This window comes from Henckelia pumila, chromosome 4, assembly GCF_033568475.1.
Source record: "Henckelia pumila isolate YLH828 chromosome 4, ASM3356847v2, whole genome shotgun sequence".
Lineage (NCBI taxonomy): Eukaryota > Viridiplantae > Streptophyta > Magnoliopsida > Lamiales > Gesneriaceae > Henckelia > Henckelia pumila.
This window is the reverse complement of record NC_133123.1, coordinates 23,027,086-23,050,145: the sequence shown is the minus strand read 5'-3', so window position 1 is coordinate 23,050,145 and position 23,060 is coordinate 23,027,086. Positions and strand designations below refer to the sequence as shown.

The following is a 23,060-nucleotide window of genomic DNA, read 5'->3' as shown; positions in this document are numbered from 1 at the left end:
TGATCGGGTCATATGGGTACCGATTTATTTAATTTTTAAAATTTTAATTAAAATGATAAATAATATTATAATTGTTATTATTTTAGTTATATATTTTAGTCAAGGATGCTAATATATTAATGTTTTTGTATTTTTTATTTAAGTATATTTTTAATTAACAAAAAAATATAAATACAATGTAATACATTTTTAAAAAAACCAGGTAGTACTCAAACCAGAATAACCCGATTCCGAATTTTTCGACCTACCACCACGTCTACCTCTACATGTATAGTTTAGAAAAATACTAAAAACATAAAAAATAATCTAATTTTTAATTTTATTATTTAGTATATTTTATATCTTATTATAATATTTAATCAGAATTTGATAATTAAGTTTTTTAAAAAATAAGAATTTGATAATTCAAAGTTTTTTTATATCTCAATTATTTTATGTATTTTTTTCTAAAACCAGGATGAAATATTTAATATTAATGTTATATTTTTTAAATTTATTTTCTTTCGGTATATGACAAAATTTGTGAACCAATTTTTAAAATATTATAGTTTTAGTTATTTGCGTACAAAAGAATTGGAATTGAACTTTTTATGGTAAATCTAAATCCAAATGTTATATAATATAAGGAATTGGAATTAAACTTTTTATGGTAAATCTAAATCCAAATGTTATATAATATAAGGAAAGTAAAGATAAGGGTAATATTGACTAATAATTAATTAAATAGATAAGGTAGAGTGTTATTAGCACTTTTTGGAGTGTAAATAACACTCCCCTATTTTTAATCGATTGTAAAAAAATTTTTAATTGCTAAAATATATCTATATTTGAAAAATAGACGGATTTTTGAGCTAGGTGTAGAAAATTTAATGTTCGGTAATTACTCAACTATAGATCGAACGATCCAGATTCATTTACATCTCCTATGCAATAAATTTGGGTACTGATCTATCAACATCGAATAAACTGCTCGATCAATAGATAAATATATATTATTATAGTTAAACAATTTATTATTATTATTTTTTTGAAACTTAAAAACAATTTATTTATTAAGTACTCTCCTTCTCCCTCCTTTTATTCAAACTCCAATACTTATTTTTCATATCTGATTTGCAAAAAAAGAATTCCTCGGATCTTTATAAAAAACATATACGATGAAAACTATCTATCAATTTCTCAAATTTAAAATAAACTCTCGTCTCAAAATCGCAAATTACATGATCAAGAAATCTAACATACAATAAATAAATAATAAAAAAAATTTGGCATCAAATAAAACAATAAATTAAAAAAAGTCCTAACACTGCATTTTTTTTAGCGAAGAAGTACACGAGAAATCGCATCAGCGACTTTGAAACCGTAGAGGGAATTGTTTACTTCATTATTTGTTTATCCATTTTCAGTTAAAACTGGAATAAATCCAAGGCTTCAAATGCGTTAAAACTCCAAAATCCGTTCTCACGCTTCGTTTGTAGGAATTTGTGGGAAACGAATCGAGGACTCGTGAAAGAAATACGTAACTTGGCTTCAATTCAACGCAGATTTCTTCGTTAATGGCCGCTCAAGGACTGTCCGTATTTCCTGTTACACCTTCTTGTTCATCCTCGCAGCAATCTTGCGGGGAAGCCGTTGAGCGGTTCGTGAGGTTGAAGCCAGAGATTTTGTCGAATTCTTTTGTGGGTACGAAGCTATCGATTCAATCATCAAGGTTGAATGTTGTCGCTTCAAAACGACTGGGTTCAACTGTTGCAACCGTGTCTTTTAGCCTCCCAACTGGGTAAGTCTTTATGTTGTATTTATTGAGGCATTGCTTGCTCAAATTAGTTAACTAATCTTTGGTTTTGTAGAAAGACAGAAGGTGCTGCTACTGACAAGAAGCCAAAGTAAGATTTTGTTGCCCTTTTTCCTTTGGTTATTATTATTGGTTTTGAAGTCAAGATATGGGTTGATTTATGATATTGTGGTTGAGTAAGTATGGGTTCTATTTGTAGTTGAGAGTTAATATTGGCATTTATAGATTTTCGGCGAGGGCGATAAAGTCGTTTGCTATGGCGGAGTTGGAGGCTAGGAAGCTGAAGTATCCAAATACTGGGACTGAGGCGCTACTTATGGGGATCTTGGTTGAAGGTTGGCTATTTGCATAAGATTGTTGCCACTTCTAGTTGATTCCAGTTTGCTTCTTATTTCTATCCTAGAAACCAAATTGGTCGATTTGGTTGAAGAAGACGCCTTTGTAAATTTTGTTCCTTCAAGAAATGAAAGTGTTGGTGCTCGGTGTTGAGTTTATTTTAAGCCCTGGTAATGTGTTACCATGTTGGTATAAGGTTGAATGCTATGTAAAGTGTAGTCATATAAAAATGATGAGTGTCTTAGCATAGGCTACGGTATTGAAATATTGAGGAAAAAATGTGTGTGTGCGTGTTTTGGTAGTTATTAGATGAAAACCAATCCATCACAAAATTCTTACACACGAACATAATGGAAGTGATCTATTGGTCGTGAATGTCACATTACCAGGTGTTGATCTTGCAGGAACCAGTTTGGCAGCAAAATTCTTGAGGGAAAACGGAATCACACTGTTCAAGGTGCGAGAAGAAACTGTGAAGCTGCTAGGGATGGCTGACTTGTATGTTTTCAGTCCAGAGCATCCACCCTTGACTGAACCAGCTCGGAGAGCTCTAGATTGGGCAGTCGATGAGAAAATGAAGTCAGGTTGTTATGGAACACTTATGTTGTTGAAGTATTCCCATATACCATGCATAGTTGATTTAGCCTTGATTACTGATTTACTGTGCACACAAGAGTTAGCTTACTGCTCTTATTAGTGTAGATTTGAGCAATAGCAAGCTATCGATCCTATAATTGTGCTAACATCCAATATTAAATGTTTGATTACTCTAAGTTATAAGTTGAAGAATTAGTCCTAGCTCTTGCTTTGTGTGGCTGCCCCACGCAATGTAGTGCTTGTCTGTTCTGCCAGTTGTAGTTTTCAGTTCACTTACACGGACGGCAACTAACAACTACAAGGTTTGGTTCTATGCTAGGTGTTCGGTCCTACAATTGAACTTTCACCTGAGTTTTTTTAATTATATTATCATTTGATGCTGTAATGTATTGTTTTCCTATCATATAATGAATTTCGTAATTTGGCCTTTCATTGTTTCAAGCAGACAGTGATCATCTTTTTACTTTTTTGGTTCACCACTTTTATCCAAATCAAAATTTCTAAATTTAATTGTTGAACCAGATGAGAATTTCATCAATTGCTTGTTTTAGTTGGATTACATGTGAATTATGTATCATCAACGGCTTCTCTCCTTGTCGGTTACGAAATTGATCCGGAAAAGATCGGGGATCAACTTTAGTTGGTTCTTTGTGTGGAATCTGAAGTACTCTTATCAAAACATGATTGATATATTACTTTGCTTGAGCAATGTCAGGTAACCATCTGTAAGATAGAAGCAATAGTGAGTACTGGCTGGTCAATGCTGTGAGGCCCAGTACTCATATTTTCCACAATAGATCAATCCAAGTAAAGTATTAGTCTGTTCATGGGCAATGGGCATTAAGTAGTCCTATCGTGATTGTGACGTCTTTAAGACATGAAGAATATTGGGTTGCCTAGATTTCTAGAAATTAAAACATCATAATGAATGCCCTACTTCTCTTCGTTTTTGTCTTGCTCTGTGCATTTCCTGTCATTTCAATGAGGACATCAATGTTAGTTTAGGAACATAAACTTCGCTGGTCAAAACTAAACTATAACTTCCATTAGTTTCCACGCTTCTTTTCTCCTTAATTTGGCAGTTTGTTTTCTGCTAATTTTTGTTTATTGTTTGCATCAGTCAAAATGCTTACTAGTATCATAAGGAACAACAATGGTTGCTTGTTCCACCATATTTTCATAGTTCCTTGTTTTGAGCCTTTCGATAGAACATCAAACTCATTCAAGCAACTGACTACCTTTTGACTCCAATTTTGTGGTAGACTTTTTCTAGCATAATTTTGGCTTTGGAATAGACGGGGTTTGATTTATGAATGTAGTCTCATTCATGTTTGTGATTAAAACCAAGTATAATACTAAGTTCTCAGCAAATGTCTGTGCTTGCTGCTGTCTTTACGACTGAAAGCTCTAAAAAACGCAGGTGAAAGTGGAGAGATTACTGTTTCACATTTGCTTCTTGGAATCTGGTCGCAAGAAGAATCAGCGGGGCATAAAATAATGGCTACATTTGGCTTTGACGATGAAAGGGCCAAAGAACTGGCTAAAACTGTAAGTTCTGTGAAAATAAACTTTAACATGTTATTTTTGAGGAGAAAAAGAAAATGTAAATTCTTAGTTCCACCCCATTTTTGCTGTGTATTTAGTCGATTTGAAGTTGCATGATTTCTTTGGAATCCTCTGATGCAGACTTCGAATCTTTCTTGTCCACAGATGGATAAGGATATTATTTTAAACTTCAAGTAACTTCGCCCGATGAGTCAGGTGTCAAAATCTCAAAACCTTCATTACCAGCACATGCCAAGGAGATAGATTTTTTTTCTTGCTGACGATATTCTATACAGGCCAGTTATCGACACTCTTCTTAAGGGGTCTGGATTTTTCCGTTTTCAAACGGCAAAAGTGTTCTTTCCCATCGCGTTAAGTTTTGATTCGGATGCAAAAGCTTTTGTTAACTTAATTTGATACGAACCAATGGATTGTATCGACTTGGAATTTTATGGAGAGGAATGTTTATCTTCATTGGCTTTATTTAGTGTTCTCAGAAAATGTTGCGAGTTTGTATTCGATCTTTGAGTTGTTATAGAGATTTTTTTTTCATAAAAAAAAAAAGATTGTTTATATCAATATATGAGCATAATTAATTACATTGGAGCAAAGATTTATTGGGAAAAAAATTATTATATGATGATATTTCTCAAGATTATTAATTTTTTAAAATAATTGGAAAGATCATTCCATATGATTCAAAGAAGGCAAAAACTCACGGGTCAATTAGTCTTTTATTTTGGTTACTTATATAAAAGTTTTATTTTTTATTGTAAATATGAATATGGTTGACCTATCTTTCGAATAAATATTCGTGAATCGTTTTACAAAAGACCTACCCTTCAATGAAATGTGTGACAAAATTCCAGTTTTAAAAATATATAATTTTTCATATTGTTTGTTGATGTTGAGTTGTTTCCGTATTGTTATTGGATCGGTTTCTCACGTAACTGCTTGCCTCCACTAACAACATGAACTTACTTTATCAAAAAAAAAAAAAAATGAAATCCGTTGATATTTTCGATGAGCTAACTTTTTAAATATTAGAATTCTTATATATTTAATAATGAAAATGATGGTACAAAATCATAATATCCTCATAGATATTTCAAATTATTCATATCGATATATCAACTTTAATTTTAGAGTAGCAACTCATCGATTAAATTAGAGGCTTAAAAATAAATTTGAGTATTATTAATTTGTTTACTGATGTAATTTTTTTATTATTTTATAATACATTAATTCATACTATTAAGTAATAACATTATAATAAAATTATAAATTTTAGCATGAATTAATGTATAATTATTTATAATAATATGTCAATTAAATAAAAAATATATTTTTAACCTCGGTCTACGATATCAGGTGGTATCATAGCAGTCATTAGATGTTTGGGATATTTAAGATCTTTGATTTAGGTGTTGGAGATCAATATAAATTGTGTATACACACACACACATGGTATTTTTATGTGAAAACATGTATATTGAATTTTTTACTTGTGTGTTTGTGTGTTCGATGTAGTTACTTGATAAAATAAATGTTTGTATTATCATTGACCATTTGAAATTGCAAGATCACAGTTAAAAACATAAAGAGAAGGTAAAGTATCTCTTCCTCTATATTATCTATTATAACAGTCTGGTTGATTTTTGGGTGAATTGATGTTCAGTCCCTAAACCAAAAGTCAAATTAAGAATCTGTCCCTTGTCAGAAAAAAAACTTGTTTGCACTTTCTGGGCCCACATTATTTTTCTCGGATAAAATTAAGTACAAAACATTGAAAATATGGTACAAGTACATGATATTTGAGCACTAATTGTTCAAGGTCGAGTACAAAAAATAAAGGACTAATTGTTCAAGATCGAGTACAAAAAATAAGATTTTGAGTATAAAATCTAAACATCTTTATTAATGTGAACTTGCAACCTATGTTTGAGTACTCAAAAATCATATATTTGTACCAAATCTAACGCATTGAGCACTCAAATATCATATATGAGTACCATATTTTCAATGTTTTATTTTGATTTTCATCCAAATAAGATAAATGTGTTATTAATATCAAAAAAATTTTAGTACTCGAAAATCATATATTTGTACTAGATCTAACACATTTGATACTCAAAATCTCATATATTAGTACCGTATTTCTAATATTTTGTACCGATTGTCATCTAAAGAAAACAAATGTGTTATTATATCAATATTTGCTTACATATTTGAGTACTCAAAAATCATAAATTAATATCATATTTGAAACAATTGATACTCAAATATCATATAATTGTACCATATTTTTCATATTTTGTACCAAATTTCATCCGAAACAAAACATGTGGGCCAGGAAGTTTAAACAAATTTTTTTTCTAACAAGAACTGATCACTGATTTATGTTTAGGTTTGGAGACTGAATTATAAATTACCGTTGATTTTTTACACCTAGTTTTTATGTGCCGTTTTTATTTATGTATTCCTTATTTATCCACTATAACAGTCTGGTTGGTTCTTTACACCTAGTTTTAGTGTAGCAACTATATTTCGATTCATCCTCTTGTCATAATTGAACACTACACTCATTTCATTATTTTCATATCATGGAGGTTGCCGGTTATGGTTTTGAAGTTGTAGGGGTTTCATTATCATTGAATTCACTCTATTATTCGAGTGATTTACCAATGTGATGAGATCAATAAAGTGGATGTTTATGTGTTTTACTTGCATGCTGATTTAAACCAGGAAAATAACCAAGAATTTGGGCGTGTTTTTGCCAGATTTTGTATATAATTCTTTGTCATTGCCCATCAAAAAAAGATTATGGCAACGGAGAAATACAAACAGATATACACTTATTATTTTTATGATAATTTTTTCCATTTTAATTTCACTTTTATAATATTTCTCTATCAATCGTTGTTATGCATTTGATTTTTTATTGCCAAATCTCCATCTCAGCAAAGGCTGAAATCTCCCCTCTCGTTCTTGGTGCAGAAATCAATGGTCATTGAGTTGAGTTGACGCCGGAGAGTTTCTTGACAAAATTTTTAATTCCGGTTGGCCAAACTGATGCATTCTTTTTCGGCAGGAAAATATCGAGATGGGAGAACCAAGTTTTGAAAATGGAGAGAATTTAATATGAAACCACATTTTTTATTTTTCTTTTAAATTTCACTATAAGAAATTCAGTTTTTTTTTCAAAATTATAATAAACTTTTCTCAATTATATGAGTTAAAAATTATTTATTTATATTGTTATGTATTATATATACTTTAATTTTTTTTAATAATCAATCATTTCATAATATAAAATTCGTCACCCTCACATCAAAATCCCAGCTTCATCCCTGAAACCAACTGCAAATTCATGCAAAACATCCAAGAAATCGTCTTGTTAGAATGAATTCTTGACCCCCCAAAAAAAAAAAAATCGGTGGGAAATATATACATTTTTAAACATTATTCATATATATGTGTAGTATATGAAACAACATACGCTATTTTTTGCCTCCCTCTCTCTCATTATTATTATTATTATTTTTGGCAAAATAAAAATCCCAGTACTTGTTTCAGTTTGAGGGATATAGAGAAAGTTTATGGTTTATCGAATTTTTTCCGAGTGACTCAAATTGCTGTCCGTTTGCTTGAATTTACACTTGTGTTAGGTTTGCTGTGTGAGAGTCTACATATGGACTTCAGAATATTGATGGCGAAATGATGTTAGCAGAGAATGTTGCTGCTAATGGAACTTGGGAAGCTCCTTAAATTATATTATTGTAATGAATGTGTTGGGTTGCATTTTTTGCCTTAACTTACGATTCCAACATTAATCGGAGTCAGCCATAGGGGAGTCCTGAGTTCGATATTTTGGTGGAAAATTTGCATCCAGCCATTGTTATAGGAGTTTTCAGCTGTTGGGTGGGTACGATGAGCTTTATGGAAATCCATTTTCCAGGTATTTATCTAATATTGGTGCAAAGCCAGAAAAGCTAAGGTTGAAAGGATCATCCGACTCCATTTTGATGCGAAAGCTTGAAGGGGCTTTGAAAGAGCGTCAACTAGATGAGGCATGGTCATGGAAAACTTACCAGGATTTCAAGCGCCTGTATGGTTTCCCCGGCCAGATTCTTGTGTTCAATCTGATCACCGAATTGTCTTATTCAACTGACTCTAAATGCCTTCGTAGAGCTTTTGATTTAGCTCTAGAGAAAAAAATTCCCCTGCATCCTGACTTGATGACGAAGCTCATGCTTTCTTTGGCAAGGTCTCAAATTCCTGTTCAAGCCTCTAGCATTTTAAGACTGATGTTAGAGAAAAAAAATCTACCATCACTTCACTTATTACAAACGGTCTTTCTACATTTAGTGAAGACGCAAGTTGGAACTCTTTTAGCTGCAAATGTTTTAGGTGAAATTTGTGATTGTTTTCAGAAGTTAAATTTCAGCAAATCACCTCAAACAGAGTTGACGAAGCCCAACGCGACCGTTTTTAACCTCATTCTTGATGATTTTATGAGGTTTGGATCACCTTTAAAGGGCCAGCATATATATATATGTGTGTATGTATATATATGATTATGAATATTTCTAGTTCATAAAAAAACGTTGTTCAAATTAACCAGTAGTTTTGTTAAACGAAAATTATTGTGCAAAAAATAAATTCAAATATCGGCAAGAAATATAATTCGCACATAAATTTACAAAACTAAAACTTCCGGTGCCAAACGCAATCCTAGCAAAAATTTGAGAAGATATAGGTGCCAACATATAACTATGATAGTTTGGTAATAGTTGCCGGTGTTCCATTTTTTGGCATTAAAAACGGGGGAAGAAACGATGGAACAACAAATGCAAACACGAGGCAAAACAATACCAAAACTACAACATACCAAGCCAGGTGGGGAATGCCCAGCAAAAGTTCATCACAAACTGCCAAAGAGATCGAGAAAAGGTGAGAAATTCATAGAATTCAACAATAAATGAATTCGTGAATACACACATTCCAAAAAATGCATGCATGAAAGCCGGAGATGAATAGTTGTCACAAAAACCACACACACAGTCGAGCAACAGTTCAAAAGTCTATGCCGAACTTCAAAGACATCGATGAAGCGCATAAGGAGTTACGGACAAAGGAAAAAAATTGCACTTGGCTGCCTGTAAGACAGTTCATCATGTGCTAAAAAGCCAGCCCCCCTGAAATGCACAAGGAGTAGTATACGAGTTACGGGAAGTGATGAAATGCATATCCTTCCCATGCCAAACAGTTCATGCATTAAAATCCCACATCCTCTAAAACTGAGATCAGCTAAAACCTCCCTATGTATCTAAACGTTGCTAGCTGACACTGAATAATGAAAATTACTTAATATATTTGATGTATTTGAGAAAACCAAATGCAAAGCCCATTCATGGAGGCATGTCTAAACCAACTGATGAATGAAGAACCCTTCGTTAAAGGTGGAAAGGCGGGTGCTTTGAGATTTTTAAGGATTCGCTCCACATTCCCTGCTTGATGTAATGTTTGAACATTTTTCATTCCCACTTCAGAACATAATATTCTCACTGTCTCAGGCTAAAAAAAACTCGTCCGCCAGAAGTTATATAAATTTCTTCATAAATATCGGTCTCTCAACTTCAAGAAGTAACAGAACGATGAAATTAACTCAAACAAAACAAAGCAAAAGCTAGTTGTCATATTAATCAATGTAGCAGCACAGAAGCAGTAGAAGGATAAAATTTCGCCATTAAAAAAACAGCAATAATCAACCATCAAGACCAAACTGATCGAGCATCATATAAAATTTGCCTATAGTTTATTTAGAGAATCAAGTCCCCATTTACATGAAACTCCGCAAGTTTCATTTACTGAAATGTACAGAAGATCAACAAAAAACGGGGTTATTATAATTTTCTGAGGATTGTTTAAAATTGAGGGATATTGCATAAATTTCTATATAAACAGCAAAGATACAGACTTTTTTTTGATAAGCAAAGATACAGACTTAATAAGGAGGGAGTTTTCAGTAAGGTTTTATATGCATGAGGAGGTACACGGCCGTTAAATTTTTCAGTGGGGAATAGTGCACGGCACTGACGAAAATCGATGGAAAAAACATTTGAAGTTGGCAGTGTGCAAAGGGAACAAACCGGTTATGGGGTACATGGGGAGCTTAAAAATTCGTTTAAGAATATTTTGGCAAAATTTTCCTACAAAGAACTGAGGAAAGTTGTTATGCTTGCGAATTTTTACTTTTAAGAGTTAAAAGTAGGGGTAGGATGATTCTTTAAGGCAAAAGCTAGGTGCAACATAAGCCTTGTGTTACAGATCGGAACTTCACACGCAGGTCAAAAGGCAACAATGCTCTAGGCTGTTCATGAAGGGAATCCTAGAATCGTATAGGAGGTTCCCGAATTTTCCAGACATTTTAGTTAGTGTCTAGATTCTTCTAGAGATACTGAAGACAGTACAGTAGAGCATTCAGAATCTTCTAGAAGCTTAGGTGAATAGATTTGCTACTCCATTTCTAACAACCCAAGTTTGTCAACCCTAGAAGCTTACGTGAATAGACTCTTGATCTCTCACAGTCTCCCTCAGTCCCTCCAATTCATAATCTAATTACATGTTACACAGCAGCGTAAAATCAGAAGTACTCAGTGCAAAAAAAGGTTTGATTACACGCTTTCTAGCGATGCCTATCAATTAAGCAGCCATCAACCCTTATCGAAGTTTTTTTCTTAGTAAGTTAATATGCTATTCACTTATGACACAGAATTCTAGATGATTTGAAATTTTCTTTTAGTTATGATTTACACAACAATATTCTTTAATGAATTTTTTATTTACATTGTTTGATATTTTTGTGAAATATATTTGGTTTATGTGATATATAGTATAAATCACTTTATGCATGTGGATTTTTAAAATTTATGCCAAACACATTTTACTTAGATAAAGAGTGCGCCTCGCTTCGCGCCTCAGGCTCTAGGGCACCCTAGACTTGAGTGCGCCCTGCGCCCAATAACTATGTTACCAAGTAGAAACAAAATATTGTCCTACCTATATTGAAGATAACATATTCCTGTTCCAGTTTCCCTGATATTGCAACAAACCCCTCAGGCTCAACGTTCACCAGAACGGACATTTCACTCTGTGCAAAAATTCCAGCTGAATAAATTCTCATGTAGCAGTAAAACGAGAAGAAGCATTTATCAATGTTAAAAAACTTAGAAAAAAACCTGGTCACTAAATGAAGTCACTCCACTTGTCTTGAAAATTAGCTTGTCCGTATTGAGCAATTTTCTTCCTCTTTTGGACGTCAAATTTGGGATGCCTCTGTTCAGTTGCAAAGTGAAAGCACAAGGTATCTGGTATTTGTTTCATCTTGTTATAATACATTATTAACAAAGTGATGTTGACAAATAGAAAGAGATAAACAAGATGCATACAGAAGCTGGGTATGATATCTTCACTTCATACCACGTGTATGGTTTCAAGCCTTGCAACTGATAGAGGCGTGCACCATTTTGTAATGGCATCATCTCCCTAAAAAGCTCCTCACCAACATGCAGAACTTTTTGACTAACCCTGTAATTTTAGTGAGATCAAATGATAAAAAAACAAAGCTAAACTCAATATTTTCAATTAAGAAACAACCTTATCCTTTCGAAATAATGCTCACGAAAGAAGATGAATTTCACAAACAAAAGATAGAAGCAATCAAGTAATAAACAATCCAAAATGGACAACAACCGTAATTAATAAGTTGAAAGATAATGAAAAACATCATAAATTACAAATCTTTTTTAAAACAAAATATTGTCCAATCACCACGAGAAATAAAATCTCCTAAACAGCTCGAATTAATATAAAAAGCTCCAAGTCATCGACCGCTTACCCGCTACCATGGATAGATGTCGTGCAGCTGAGTATAAAATACAGAAAGATCAACTCGTCAAAGGAGCCTAGCTTCCGCCCAATTTGAAACATGAAAAACTTTTGAAGAGCCAGAATCTAGTATAACATAAAACAAGAACAAAAATGGGAAACACCAGAAACTAATCAGTTATTTCGCTTCTCAGGAAGCATCTTCACATATTACAAGAAAAATATCATGATGGTTTGGAATAATAAATCTGCACGAAAATGAAAAAATTAACCGATTAACCGCGAGCACTCACACACACCCACACACAAAAGATAAAAAAACAAGATAAAAATAATAAAATTTGAAAATCAGATAGCTGCACAAAATATACGAGAGATCTAATGAAGCTGAACCAAGCTGATCAATTCAGGAGATTAGTGATCTATGAAAAAAATGGTTCGCAGTACTTCCACAACTGGAACTGCAGTAGCCATTCCAAATTTTCTACCTGGAAAAGGAAGGTGCTAGGTAACGTCGATGATCACCGCGATAATGGTGGAACGATAATCCGAAGGGAACTTTGCTGTAAGCGGAGAGGGAACGGCCGATTTACCATAAAAAGATTTGCTCTTGCTCTCACAATTTTTTTAAAAAAGCAATTTTGTAAGTTACAATTTTTTGTTTTGAAAAAGCTCTAATTTTGACTTAAAAAAGTGCTTATTTAATTACTTTTTTGGTTAACCAAATACTTTGTTAATTGAAAAACACTTAAAAAAGTGTTTTTTTGGTCTGGCTTTTGAAACCAAACGGGGCGTTAGTTTTGTAATTTCATACTAGGCACCGTATGGTTTGAGTTATAGGATAAGTAATTTATAGATAATTAATATAATGTAAATTAAAAATAAATAAAAAAAATAGTTAACACATTATTTGATTTGTTGGATATATTATAATTTATTTGATTTAATTGAGGTAAAATTATTAATTAGTAAATAGATAAATAATATGACGAAAATAAGACGAAATTGATTGGAATACGTTATACATAAATTAATAATACATCAAACCAAACAATGCCTAAATATTCAATTTTGAGTTTTGGTCATGTAAGTTTAGTTATATTTTGATTTTTAGTCATTTTTCATTTAAGCAATGTTTTTATAACCGGACCGATGATTAAATCGATCTAACTTAAAAAAACGGTCCATCTGGTTGAACTGTTTTAACCGAATTGTCGGATCGAAAACCGTTTATATAATATAATATAATTAATAATATATTTTAAATTAAATAAAACCTAAAAAATTTATATAAATAGAAATATATATATTTATCGTAGTTTGAAAACTAAATAACTACATAAATATATTCAAAAAAATTATCTCTAATATTAATAAATAATATTTTTAATGAAGAAAAAAATTTCAAATAATCATGTATACATATAATAAATATTAAATTAAGTTTTTAAAATAAAAAAATAATTTTTCAAACAAAAAATCGAAAAATCAATTTTTCGGTTCTTGATCAGTTCTGCTGGTTCAACGGTTAAAACGGTTTTTGGGAGTGGTTTAACCGTTAAAACGGTTTTTGGGAGTATTTCAGATCAAATCAGTGACCGATTTCGGGTCAAACCGGTTGAACCGATCGGTACAGTTTGGTTTTCAAAAATATAACATTTAATTGTTAATATCACAACAGACACATCATCATTTTTAATGCCACTTAAGCATTTTTAGTTGTCACGTCAGCATTTTCTGATGCCACATCAACATTCTATGAAGAAAGGACTAAAAACCAATTATAACTTAACTTATATGACCAAAATTCAAAATTAAATATTTACAGGACCAAAACACAAAATAGGTAAATTTACAGGACCATTTTAACTATATTCCCTTCATTACATATATAGATTTTTTTTAAAGATTATATAGTGTTTAGTTGGCTTCGCTTGGTTCAAAATTCAAATCAATAAAGTGATGATTTAAAATCTTTTTTAATCGATCTAAGTAATGTGTAAATAATTAAGCTATGAATTTGAGATTTCTCTATGTTTCATGGTTAACACTATAATTATAATCGAAATCCATTTATTTGAAATACTATAATCCAAACGCAACCTTTTCTTTTGTGGGGAGAATTGCATTTTGACCCTTATGAAACACATAAAAATAAAAAAACCTCTTGTGTAAATTAAATAGGTGGTGTTGTCTGAAAAGAAGAAAACAAAAGGTTTGTTATACTACGGTTGCTCGAAGAACCAGTGTGGTTTCTTCCGTTGTTGTCACCCCGATGATTATACTATGTTTCCAAATGAAGACGAAAATGAATTTGATGGTGAATTTAGAGGTCAGAGTTGCAATAACTATGGTGGTGTGAAGAACAAAAATAAATCTTTCGAAGAAGAGGTTTCTTCTACTGTGCGAGGAATAAATATTGGTCCAATTGAAGCTGGTTATATCCATATTTCATGGGTTGCTTGTGTGTTGCTTCTACTAGTGCTTACTATTCTTGTGTTCAAGTAATGGAAAAACAATGTGTCATAGCCTATTGTTGATGAATTTTGAGTTTGTGTGTTTCAATTGAGTCTATGTGTGTTTAATTTGAGTCTGTGTGCATTTCTTTTGAGTCTATATTGTTGCCCGACGATGAAATATGACATTCTAATTTCATGTGGTTTTTCAATTCATCGATGAAGCAATTTATGTCTTTTAATTAAACTAAAGATTATAACTACCATGAAGAAAAACCAACAATGAAATCATTCGAAGTTCGAATAACATGCAATACTCAAATTAGACTAGTTGAAAATTAAAACATTCATTGTAGATATTGCATTCCATACAATCCAAAAGATATTAGTAGCCTATCATTCATGACTTGATACAAAACACTAGAAATTAATTGATTAATATCATTAATAGCCTACAACCCTCGTTTTTTCAATTACCAAAAATAATACAAAATGCGACAAAGCAGCAACAAAAATGATTGAACTACAGCCCCCATCTTGGCAACTTTCTTGCCAACCTAGCTAGAAGAATTGGTGTTTACATCAAATACACTTGAACTAGAGCTTGTTCCTTGACTCGAAGCAGCAACATTTTCATTTCAAGTTGTATTGACTGTAGCTCTAGATCTCGAGTTTGCATTTCCAGTTGCAATGGCCGTAGTTGTAGCTGTAACACCTGAAAATTCGCTACGTAAACCCGCATGCATAACTAAGAGTTTTTAACTTTAAGACTGTCATAACTTAAAATTCTCATTTCATAAATCATTAAAACATAGTAGAGCCGTCAATTTGGGTTAGGCCCGTCGGGTCGATCCGCCCCGCCACACAATTTAAGTGTGTTGGGTCGAAAGTTTTTCAACCCAACTAAAGGTGGGCCTACATGGGCCAACCCGCCGAGGCCCGCGAAGCGCGAAATGGCCCGAGGGTCTGGAGAATTATTATTTTATTTTTATTTTTATTATGATATATGTATTTTTAATGAAAGTTGTGATTTTTTTTGTATTAGTTAATTTATATAAAATTTATACGTATGAAATCAATAATTAAATTTTTTATTAATATGTATCTATTAATATTTATTTATGAAATGAAATTTATAATTAATTATAATAATTTTTATTTATTTTTATTTGTAGTGAGCCAACCCGCGGACCGGCCCGTCTAACCCGCAACCCACCTTGGATTGGATTGGGTTGAGGATTTCCAGCCCGCCAGGATGTTGGGCCGGCCCGCCCCGCCATGGGTTGGCCCTAGGGCTGCAAACGAACCGAATCAAGCCGAATAATGATAAAATTTTAAGGTTCGAATTCGGCTCGATAAGAGTATATTCGAGTTCGAGCTCGATTCGAAGTTCGATAATTTCAAATATTTTGGTTCGAGTTCGGCTCGAAATGAAGTTCGAGTTCGAGTTCGGTTCGAAATATTCGAACCTATTCGTGAACTATTCGGATATTATGGTTCGAAAGCTCGAAATGTATATATATTATTATATAATTATATTATATTAATTAAATATTAAGGCTCGCGAACTATTCGCGAACTATCGAACAGAGTAATTTCGGCTCGAGCTCGGCTCGAAAAAAAGTTCGAACATGTTCGAATTCGGCTCGAGTTCGATAAGCTCGAATACGAATCAAATATTTATCGAGCGGGCTCGTAAAGCTCACGAACACGTTCGGTTCGTTTGCACCCCTAGTTGGCCCGTCTTACAGCTTTAAAACATATATCATGTGTCTCATGCATAAAACATAATTTAAATAATTTAAAACTTACAGAATGACAGTGCAGCTTCTGAGCTCCGTGTAGCATGCTAGTCACCCTACAAGAAACCTGGCTCTGATACCAAATGAAACGACTTAAAAACTACTACTAATTTTTTTTAAATATATAAATATACTTTATACTCTAATTTATTTCTTTACTTTAAATTAATATTTATACATAAATATATATCATACTTAAAATAATTTTGTATAACTTAATATACACTATATAAATATAAATAAGTATATCACATGCAAATAAATACATAAAATTAATTACTAAAACATGATAAAATCTCATGCACAAAAATTTCATAACTAAATACCTAATTATTATTTATTCAATAAATTCATGCAAACTTGAAAATAAATAATTAAATCTAAAATTCATGCATACTCTTAAACTTCGACATATTAAAAACTTATGCGAAAATATTTGTTTTGATTCTTAACACATCAATATAAAAAATGAGCTATGGTCACGAGTACTATCTGCTTGGATGCTCATACGCCCTTGGCGCTTGTCGGAACCACATTCTCTTCATAAATCTCAGTCTCACCTGCACCATTTAAATCTAGCGAGCCTAAAGGCTCAACACGTTCTATCCTTATATAACAACATGAAACCACGCACAAACACACATCATATAAAATACGTGAATATACTTATACGTGCATGATCTTAAAAACATATACATATAAACATGTATAAATTAATCATAAGCATCATCATCATACAATATCATAAACATTATACTTAATACGTTTCATACAATGACATGTCTTAATTTTTTTAGTTCTCAACAGGTCGTATCTATGTCGGTGGACTCATACTTAACGATTGATCAATCATAAAAACCAACGTACGTGGCGGTGAGATCACCACCTCTTATGCCACTTCACTAGCTCGCTCAGCTGGATCCATAGGCTCATCTAACATAAACATTATTAGGAAGGTCACCAGGCCCAAGTATCCCGGTCTCCAACCACATCACTTTCCACCTTCACATCAACTTCCATAAAAAAATTTATTTGTCTTTAACATGCCTTTAAATTTAACATAAAATTTTTTAAATGATGCATGAACTTAAAAATCATCATTATTTCTTTATTACATGAAAATTCGATTGTAAATATATATTTAATTTATTTTCAAACTCCAATACTTATTTTTCATATCTGATTTATGATAAAACAAAAAGAAATTCCTCGGCAAGTCAATCATTATAAAAACATATACGATGAAAAATAAACTATCGTCTCAAAATCCCAAATTCAGAGCGATTTTACATGATCAAGAAATCCTAACATACAATAAATAAATAATTAAATTAAAAAAATCCTAACACTACATTTTTTTTGGAGCGAAGTGCACGAGAAATCGCATCTACAACTTTCAGCAAAGAAAGATAATAATAAACGAGAAACCATTTGTTTATCCATTTCCAGTTAAAACTGGAATAAATCGAAGGCTTTAAATGCGTTAACAAAACTCCAAAATCCATTCTCACGCTTCATTTGTAGGAATTTGTCGGAAAAGAATCGAGGACTTGTGAAAGAAATAGGTAACTTGGTTCAATTCAAGTCAGCTTTCTTCGTTAGTGGCCGCTCAAGGACTGTCCATATTTCCTGTTACACCTTCTTGTTCATCCTCGCATCAATATTTCCGGGAAGCCATTGATTGGTTCGTGAGGTTAAATCCCCATATTTTTTCGAATTATTTTGTGGGTTTGAAGCTATTGATTCAATCATCAAGGTTGAATGCTGTCGATTCAAAACGATTGGGTTCAACTGTTGCAACTGTGCCTTTTAGCCTCCCAACTAGGTAAGTCTTTATGTTGTATTTATTGAGGTATTGCTTGCCCAAATTAGTTAACTAATCTTTGGCTTTGTAGAAAGACAGAAGGTGTTGCTACTGAGAAGAAGCCAAAGTAAGATTTTGATGCTCTTTTTCCTTTGGTTATTATTGGTTTTGAACTTAAGATATTGGTTTATTTATTATATTGTGGTTAAGTATGGGTTTTATTTGTAGTTGAGAGTTAATATTGGCATTTATAGATTTTGGGTGAGGGCGATAAAGTCATTTGCTATAGCGAAGTTGGAGGCTAGGAAGCTGAAGTATCCAAATACTTTGACTGAGGCTCTACTTATGGGGATCTTGGTTGAAGGTTGGCTATTTGCAAAGATCAAATGTTGCCTCTTCTAGTTTATTAAAGTTTGCTTATTATTTCTATCCTAGAAACCAAATTGGTCGATTTGGTTGAAGAACATACCTTTGTAAATTTTGTTCCTTCAAGAAATAAAAATGTTGGAACTCGGTGTTGAGTTTATTTTAAGCCCTGTTAATGTGTTACCATGTTGGTCTAAGGTTGAATGCTGTGTAAAATGTAGGCATATGAAAAATGATGGGTGTCTTAGCATAGGCTACATAATTGAAATCTAGAGGAAAAAATGTGTGTGTTTTGGTAGTTATTAGATGAAAACTAATCCATCACGAAATTCTTACACATGAACATAATGGAAGTGATCTATTGGTCGTGAATGTCACATTATCAGAGTTGATCTTGTAGGAACCAGTTTGGCAGCAAAATTCTTGAGGGACAACGGAATGACACTTTTCAAGGTGCCAGAAGAAACTGTGAAGCTACTAGGGATGGCTGACTTGTACGTTTTCATTCCAGAGCATCCACCCTTGACTGAACCAGGTCGGAGAGCTCTAGATTGCGCAGTCGATGAGAGAATGAAGTTAGGTTGTAATGGAACACTTGCGTTGTTGAAGCATTCCCATATACCATGCATAGTTGATTTAGCCTTGATTATTGTGCACACAAGTGTTAGCTTACTCCTCTTATTAGTGTAGATTTGAGCAATATCAAGCTATCGTTCCTATAATTGTGCAAAATGCTAATATCCAAGATTACATGTTTGATTACTCTTAATTTATAAGTTAAAGAAATTAGTTTCAGCTCTTGCTTTGTGTGGCTCCCCCACATAATGTAGTGCTCGATTATTCTGCGGTTGTAGTTTTCAGTTCACTTACACGACAACTAACAACTTCAAGGTTTGGTTCTATGCTAGGTGTTCGGTCCTACAATTGAACTTTCACGCGATTTTCTTTAATTATATTATCATTCGATGCTACAATGATTTGATCATTTTCATACTCGAGCCCCCCCCCCCCCCCCTCCCCCCCCACAAAATCAAGAAAATTTCCATCTCCAGCCACATACACGACCACCACTCAAAAATGCGTTCGATCAGTTGCACAATGATTTGCCCCCAAATCAAGAAAATCTCCACCTCCAGCCACATACACAACCACAACTTGAAAATGCGTTCGATCAGCTGCATGATGATTTGATCATTTCCATACTTGAGCCGCCCCCAAATCAAGAAAATCTCCACATCCAGCCACCGACACAACCACAAATTAAAATGCGTTCGATCAGATGCACGATGATTTGACCATTTTCATACTTGAGATGCCCCAAATCAAGAAAATATCCACCTCCAGCCACAGACAAAACCACAACTCGAAAATGCGTTTGATCAGCTGCACGATGATTCGCCTCCAAATAAAAAAAAAGCTCCACCTCCAGCCACAAACACAGCCAAAACTTTAAAATGCGTTCGATCAGCTGCACGATGATTTGACCATTTCCATACTCGAGCAGCCCCCAAATCTAGAAAATCTCAACCTTCAGCCACAGACACAACCACAACTCAAAAATGTGTTCGATCAACTGCACGATGATTTGACCAATTCCATACTCGAGCCGCCCTCAAATCAATAAAATCTCCAGCTCCAACCACAAAAAAAGCCACAACTCAAAAATGTGTTCGATCAGTTGCACGATGATTCACCCCCAAATCAAGAAAATCTCCACCTCCAGCCACAGACACAACCACAACTTGAAAATGCGTTCTATCAGCTGCATGATGAATTGATCATTTTCATACTCGAGCCGTACCCAAATAAATGAAATCTCCATATCCAGCCACATACACGACCATAACTCAAACTACGTTCGATCAGCTGCACGATGATTTGCCCCCAAATAAAAAAATCTCCACCTCCAGCCACAAACATAGCCACGACTTGGAAATGCGTTCTATCAGTGTACGATGATTTGACCATCAGCTGCACTAATATATTATAGTCCCATAATAAATTAAAAAATTTTAAACTAATTATAACTACGAAATCCGTTTATAGTTTCGAGATAACTTTTTAAATATATATTTTTAATTTTATTAATGTTTTATATATTTAATTTAAAGATAGTAATCAAAATTTTCTCATATATATTTCAAATTATTCATATTCATATATCAACTTTAATTTTCGAGTTGCAATTCACCAGATAATTTAGAGACTTAAAAAATACTCAAAAATCATTCATTTGTACCAGATTTGAAACAGTTGAAATTCAAATATATCATATAGTTTTACAGTATTTTCTACCGATTTTCATCCGAATAAAACATGTAGACCAAGGAAATGCAAAAAAAAAGTTTTATGTGAATTAGAGAGTTTAAACACATATTATTTTTTTTACAAGGACTGAACACAAATTTAAATTTAATTTAGAAATTTAAGGTAAATTTATCCTTTATTTTTAAATTCTCTCTAACTATTGTAAAAAAAATAATAATTTCTTTCACGGCTATGTTCTTAAATTCTTCTCACTATTGTAAAAAATAATAATAATAATTCCTTTCACGAGTATCGACTACAAGACAAATCAAGAAAGTTAATAAATAATGGTCAATACACCGCCACAAATTCAAGAAAAGCTCCAGCCACCGCCACAACTTGAAAATGCTTTCGATCAACTGCACGATTATTTGACCATTTCCATACTTGATCCGCCCCCAAATCAAGAAAATCTCCACCTCCAGCCACAGACATAGCCACAACTCGAAAATGCGTTTGATCAACTACACGATGATTCGCCCCAAAATCTTGTATTTCTTTATGCCATTATTGATGGCATCTTTTACTAGTGGAGGAGGCAGCTGTCTGAAATTTTTTATGCCATTATTGATGACATCTTTTACTAATGGAGGAATCACATGCCTGCCACTTTCTTTTGGCTTTATTCTCCTCACATGTCTGCTTTATTGTTGTCGGGGCATCTTTTGCTTTTGAAGTAGGCCCCTGTAAAAACGCATTTTCGGTGGTCCTTGTCCACCTTTGCTTGTCTCGAAAAAATCCTTTCGATCCATTCGGAGTCTAAAGGTTTTTCCAAATTCTGGCTCCTTCTGATTTGGGCATTCTGGGCAGATATTCTCTGACCATCGTCCAATATAAGCCATGTTACAAAATTTTCGGCGAGTTTCTTTACTCCCCGGCAGCTTGCTGTTTCACAAAAGGTTTCTCTTCTTTTCGAAGAGTTCTTCCGCAAATGCTGTAATTTTTCCTGTCATTGTGTTCAACAGGAACGATCCATTCACAGAATTCTGATAAAATTTGAATGGAAACTTGACTTTGTCCATCTCAGTAAGACAGACCCAAATACCCCATGCCCTTCTGGTTGAGATCTCATTTTCCCCGAAAGTGGACACCAAGGGTATTTCTTCAGTTTTAGGATCCTTGATAAATTTATGACTGTTTATATCAGGTCTCCTCAGCTTGATGAAATGAAAGGGTTCGTGTGATCCTTTCACTGTTGGTTCTGGAGCTGCACTAAAAAAGTATAACTCAAGCACATCTCCTCTGGACAAATGATCATTATTTGCCCATGTTTTTTGGACTGCTTCCTGGATCCATTTTGGTAACTGTGATATCTCCGGGAAGCTTGGTGACGTTGTATAAACTGAGGCCAAAGCCCCAAATTCATACCAGAGTTTTACATCTTTAGGATTGACATTATTTTTTAGCCAAACCCTTGGATATATCCCTGCAACATCAACCCTGCAAGTGTTCGGGTTGATTTCACTCCTCTCCCACCTTTGTTGATAAACCTGAATGGAAAAATAATAGATGGATTAGTATCAATCTTAGATTTGCCCTTATCAGTGTTGGGCCTAAGATTGATCTCTTCCTCTTTTATCCCAGAGGCGGAGGGTTGACTTGATGAGTTATCCTCATCAATTGTTGCTTCATCCAGATCATCAAAGGCTGATGATAGATTAGCACTTGTTTCTTGAGTTTTGGATTCCTCAACATCTTGTTTCACAACCGATGGTTGTATTTCTTGTTCTTGTAAAACCAATGGTTTTAGTATATCTTGTTTATGAGAAATCAATGATTTTTCTATAGCCTTTACAATTGGCCCTTGAATAGCAGCTCATAGTTGTGTTTGAGCTTGCATACATCCTGTAATTCGATTAGATACTTTGATCCGATCAGCTTGTTGTAACCTGCCGGCCATTTCAGCATTAATGGCTAACTGGTTGAACTCGTTTTGAAGCAACCCAAGGTGTTCCCTGAGATGCCTCTGCATTTTCATGATGGAATCCACATTACTGCCTTCCATATCTTGTTAAGAAATCTGCAAGAATATTTTCATGAGATTTAATAATAAAAATATCAAAAATATAATTTTGACATAATGCTTGCCATCTTAATAACCTAGCTTTCTCAGGTTTAGATTCAATCTTATTTTTTAGAAAAGCTTTTACTTGGGTGTTATC

The 23,060-nt window shown here is 33.3% G+C and overlaps 3 protein-coding genes across 7 annotated transcripts; 2 read left to right on the top strand and 1 right to left on the bottom strand.

The window, feature by feature from the left end:
- The first annotated feature begins 1,403 nt into the window (after window positions 1-1,403).
- Window positions 1,404-4,843, top strand: LOC140864181 (ATP-dependent Clp protease ATP-binding subunit CLPT1, chloroplastic). 2 transcript variants are annotated; one of them, XM_073268161.1, is made up of 7 exons: window positions 1,404-1,780; window positions 1,851-1,886; window positions 2,021-2,130; window positions 2,536-2,715; window positions 4,149-4,276; window positions 4,439-4,489; window positions 4,570-4,843. In XM_073268161.1, exons 1-6 carry the CDS (start codon window positions 1,557-1,559, stop codon window positions 4,469-4,471), a joined length of 711 nt encoding a protein of 236 aa, XP_073124262.1. In that variant the 5' UTR covers window positions 1,404-1,556; the 3' UTR covers window positions 4,472-4,489; window positions 4,570-4,843. The 2 variants fall into 2 exon arrangements, with proteins under 2 accessions (XP_073124262.1, XP_073124261.1); XM_073268160.1 differs by lacking the exon at window positions 4,570-4,843 and having other exon boundaries at window positions 1,405-1,780; window positions 4,439-4,536.
- Window positions 4,844-7,712: 2,869 nt separating this feature from the next.
- Window positions 7,713-12,763, bottom strand: LOC140863814 (uncharacterized). Of its 4 annotated transcripts, none has more exons than XM_073267524.1 (7): window positions 12,652-12,763; window positions 12,174-12,289; window positions 11,725-11,863; window positions 11,515-11,643; window positions 11,336-11,426; window positions 9,165-9,204; window positions 7,713-8,577 (listed from the first exon to the last, which is right to left on the bottom strand). In XM_073267524.1, the coding sequence occupies exons 2-7, from the start codon at window positions 12,263-12,265 to the stop codon at window positions 8,556-8,558; spliced, it is 513 nt and encodes a 170-aa protein (XP_073123625.1). In that variant the 5' UTR covers window positions 12,266-12,289; window positions 12,652-12,763; the 3' UTR covers window positions 7,713-8,555. The 4 variants fall into 4 exon arrangements, 3 of the variants coding, with proteins under 3 accessions (XP_073123625.1, XP_073123624.1, XP_073123623.1); XM_073267523.1 differs by having other exon boundaries at window positions 7,713-8,551; XR_012144034.1 differs by lacking the exon at window positions 7,713-8,577 and having other exon boundaries at window positions 8,834-9,204; window positions 11,756-11,863.
- A 1,686-nt stretch (window positions 12,764-14,449) lies between these two features.
- On the top strand, window positions 14,450-19,281 carry LOC140860664 (uncharacterized). The gene is made up of 5 exons (XM_073263669.1): window positions 14,450-14,667; window positions 18,007-18,246; window positions 18,317-18,352; window positions 18,480-18,589; window positions 18,992-19,281. Exons 1-5 carry the CDS (start codon window positions 14,450-14,452, stop codon window positions 19,279-19,281), a joined length of 894 nt encoding a protein of 297 aa, XP_073119770.1.
- The last annotated feature ends 3,779 nt before the right edge of the window (window positions 19,282-23,060 follow it).

Coding starts and splice junctions, on each gene's coding strand:
- LOC140864181 (XM_073268161.1), top strand. CDS start 1,557: ATGGCCGCTCAAGGACTGTCCGTATTTCCTGTTACACCTTCTTGTTCA. Junction 2,131..2,535: donor TATGGGGATCTTGGTTGAAG/GTTGGCTATTTG, acceptor TTGATCTTGCAG/GAACCAGTTTGGCAGCAAAA. Junction 2,716..4,148: donor CGATGAGAAAATGAAGTCAG/GTTGTTATGGAA, acceptor TAAAAAACGCAG/GTGAAAGTGGAGAGATTACT.
- LOC140863814 (XM_073267522.1), bottom strand. CDS start 12,265: ATGTTTCAAATTGGGCGGAAGCTAGGCTCCTTTGACGAGTTGATCTTT. Junction 11,644..11,724: donor AGATATCATACCCAGCTTCT/GTATGCATCTTG, acceptor AACAAATACCAG/ATACCTTGTGCTTTCACTTT. Junction 9,205..11,335: donor ATATGTTATCTTCAATATAG/GTAGGACAATAT, acceptor TCTCTTTGGCAG/TTTGTGATGAACTTTTGCTG.
- LOC140860664 (XM_073263669.1), top strand. CDS start 14,450: ATGTTTCCAAATGAAGACGAAAATGAATTTGATGGTGAATTTAGAGGT. Junction 18,247..18,316: donor CCTTTTAGCCTCCCAACTAG/GTAAGTCTTTAT, acceptor TTGGCTTTGTAG/AAAGACAGAAGGTGTTGCTA. Junction 18,590..18,991: donor TATGGGGATCTTGGTTGAAG/GTTGGCTATTTG, acceptor TTGATCTTGTAG/GAACCAGTTTGGCAGCAAAA.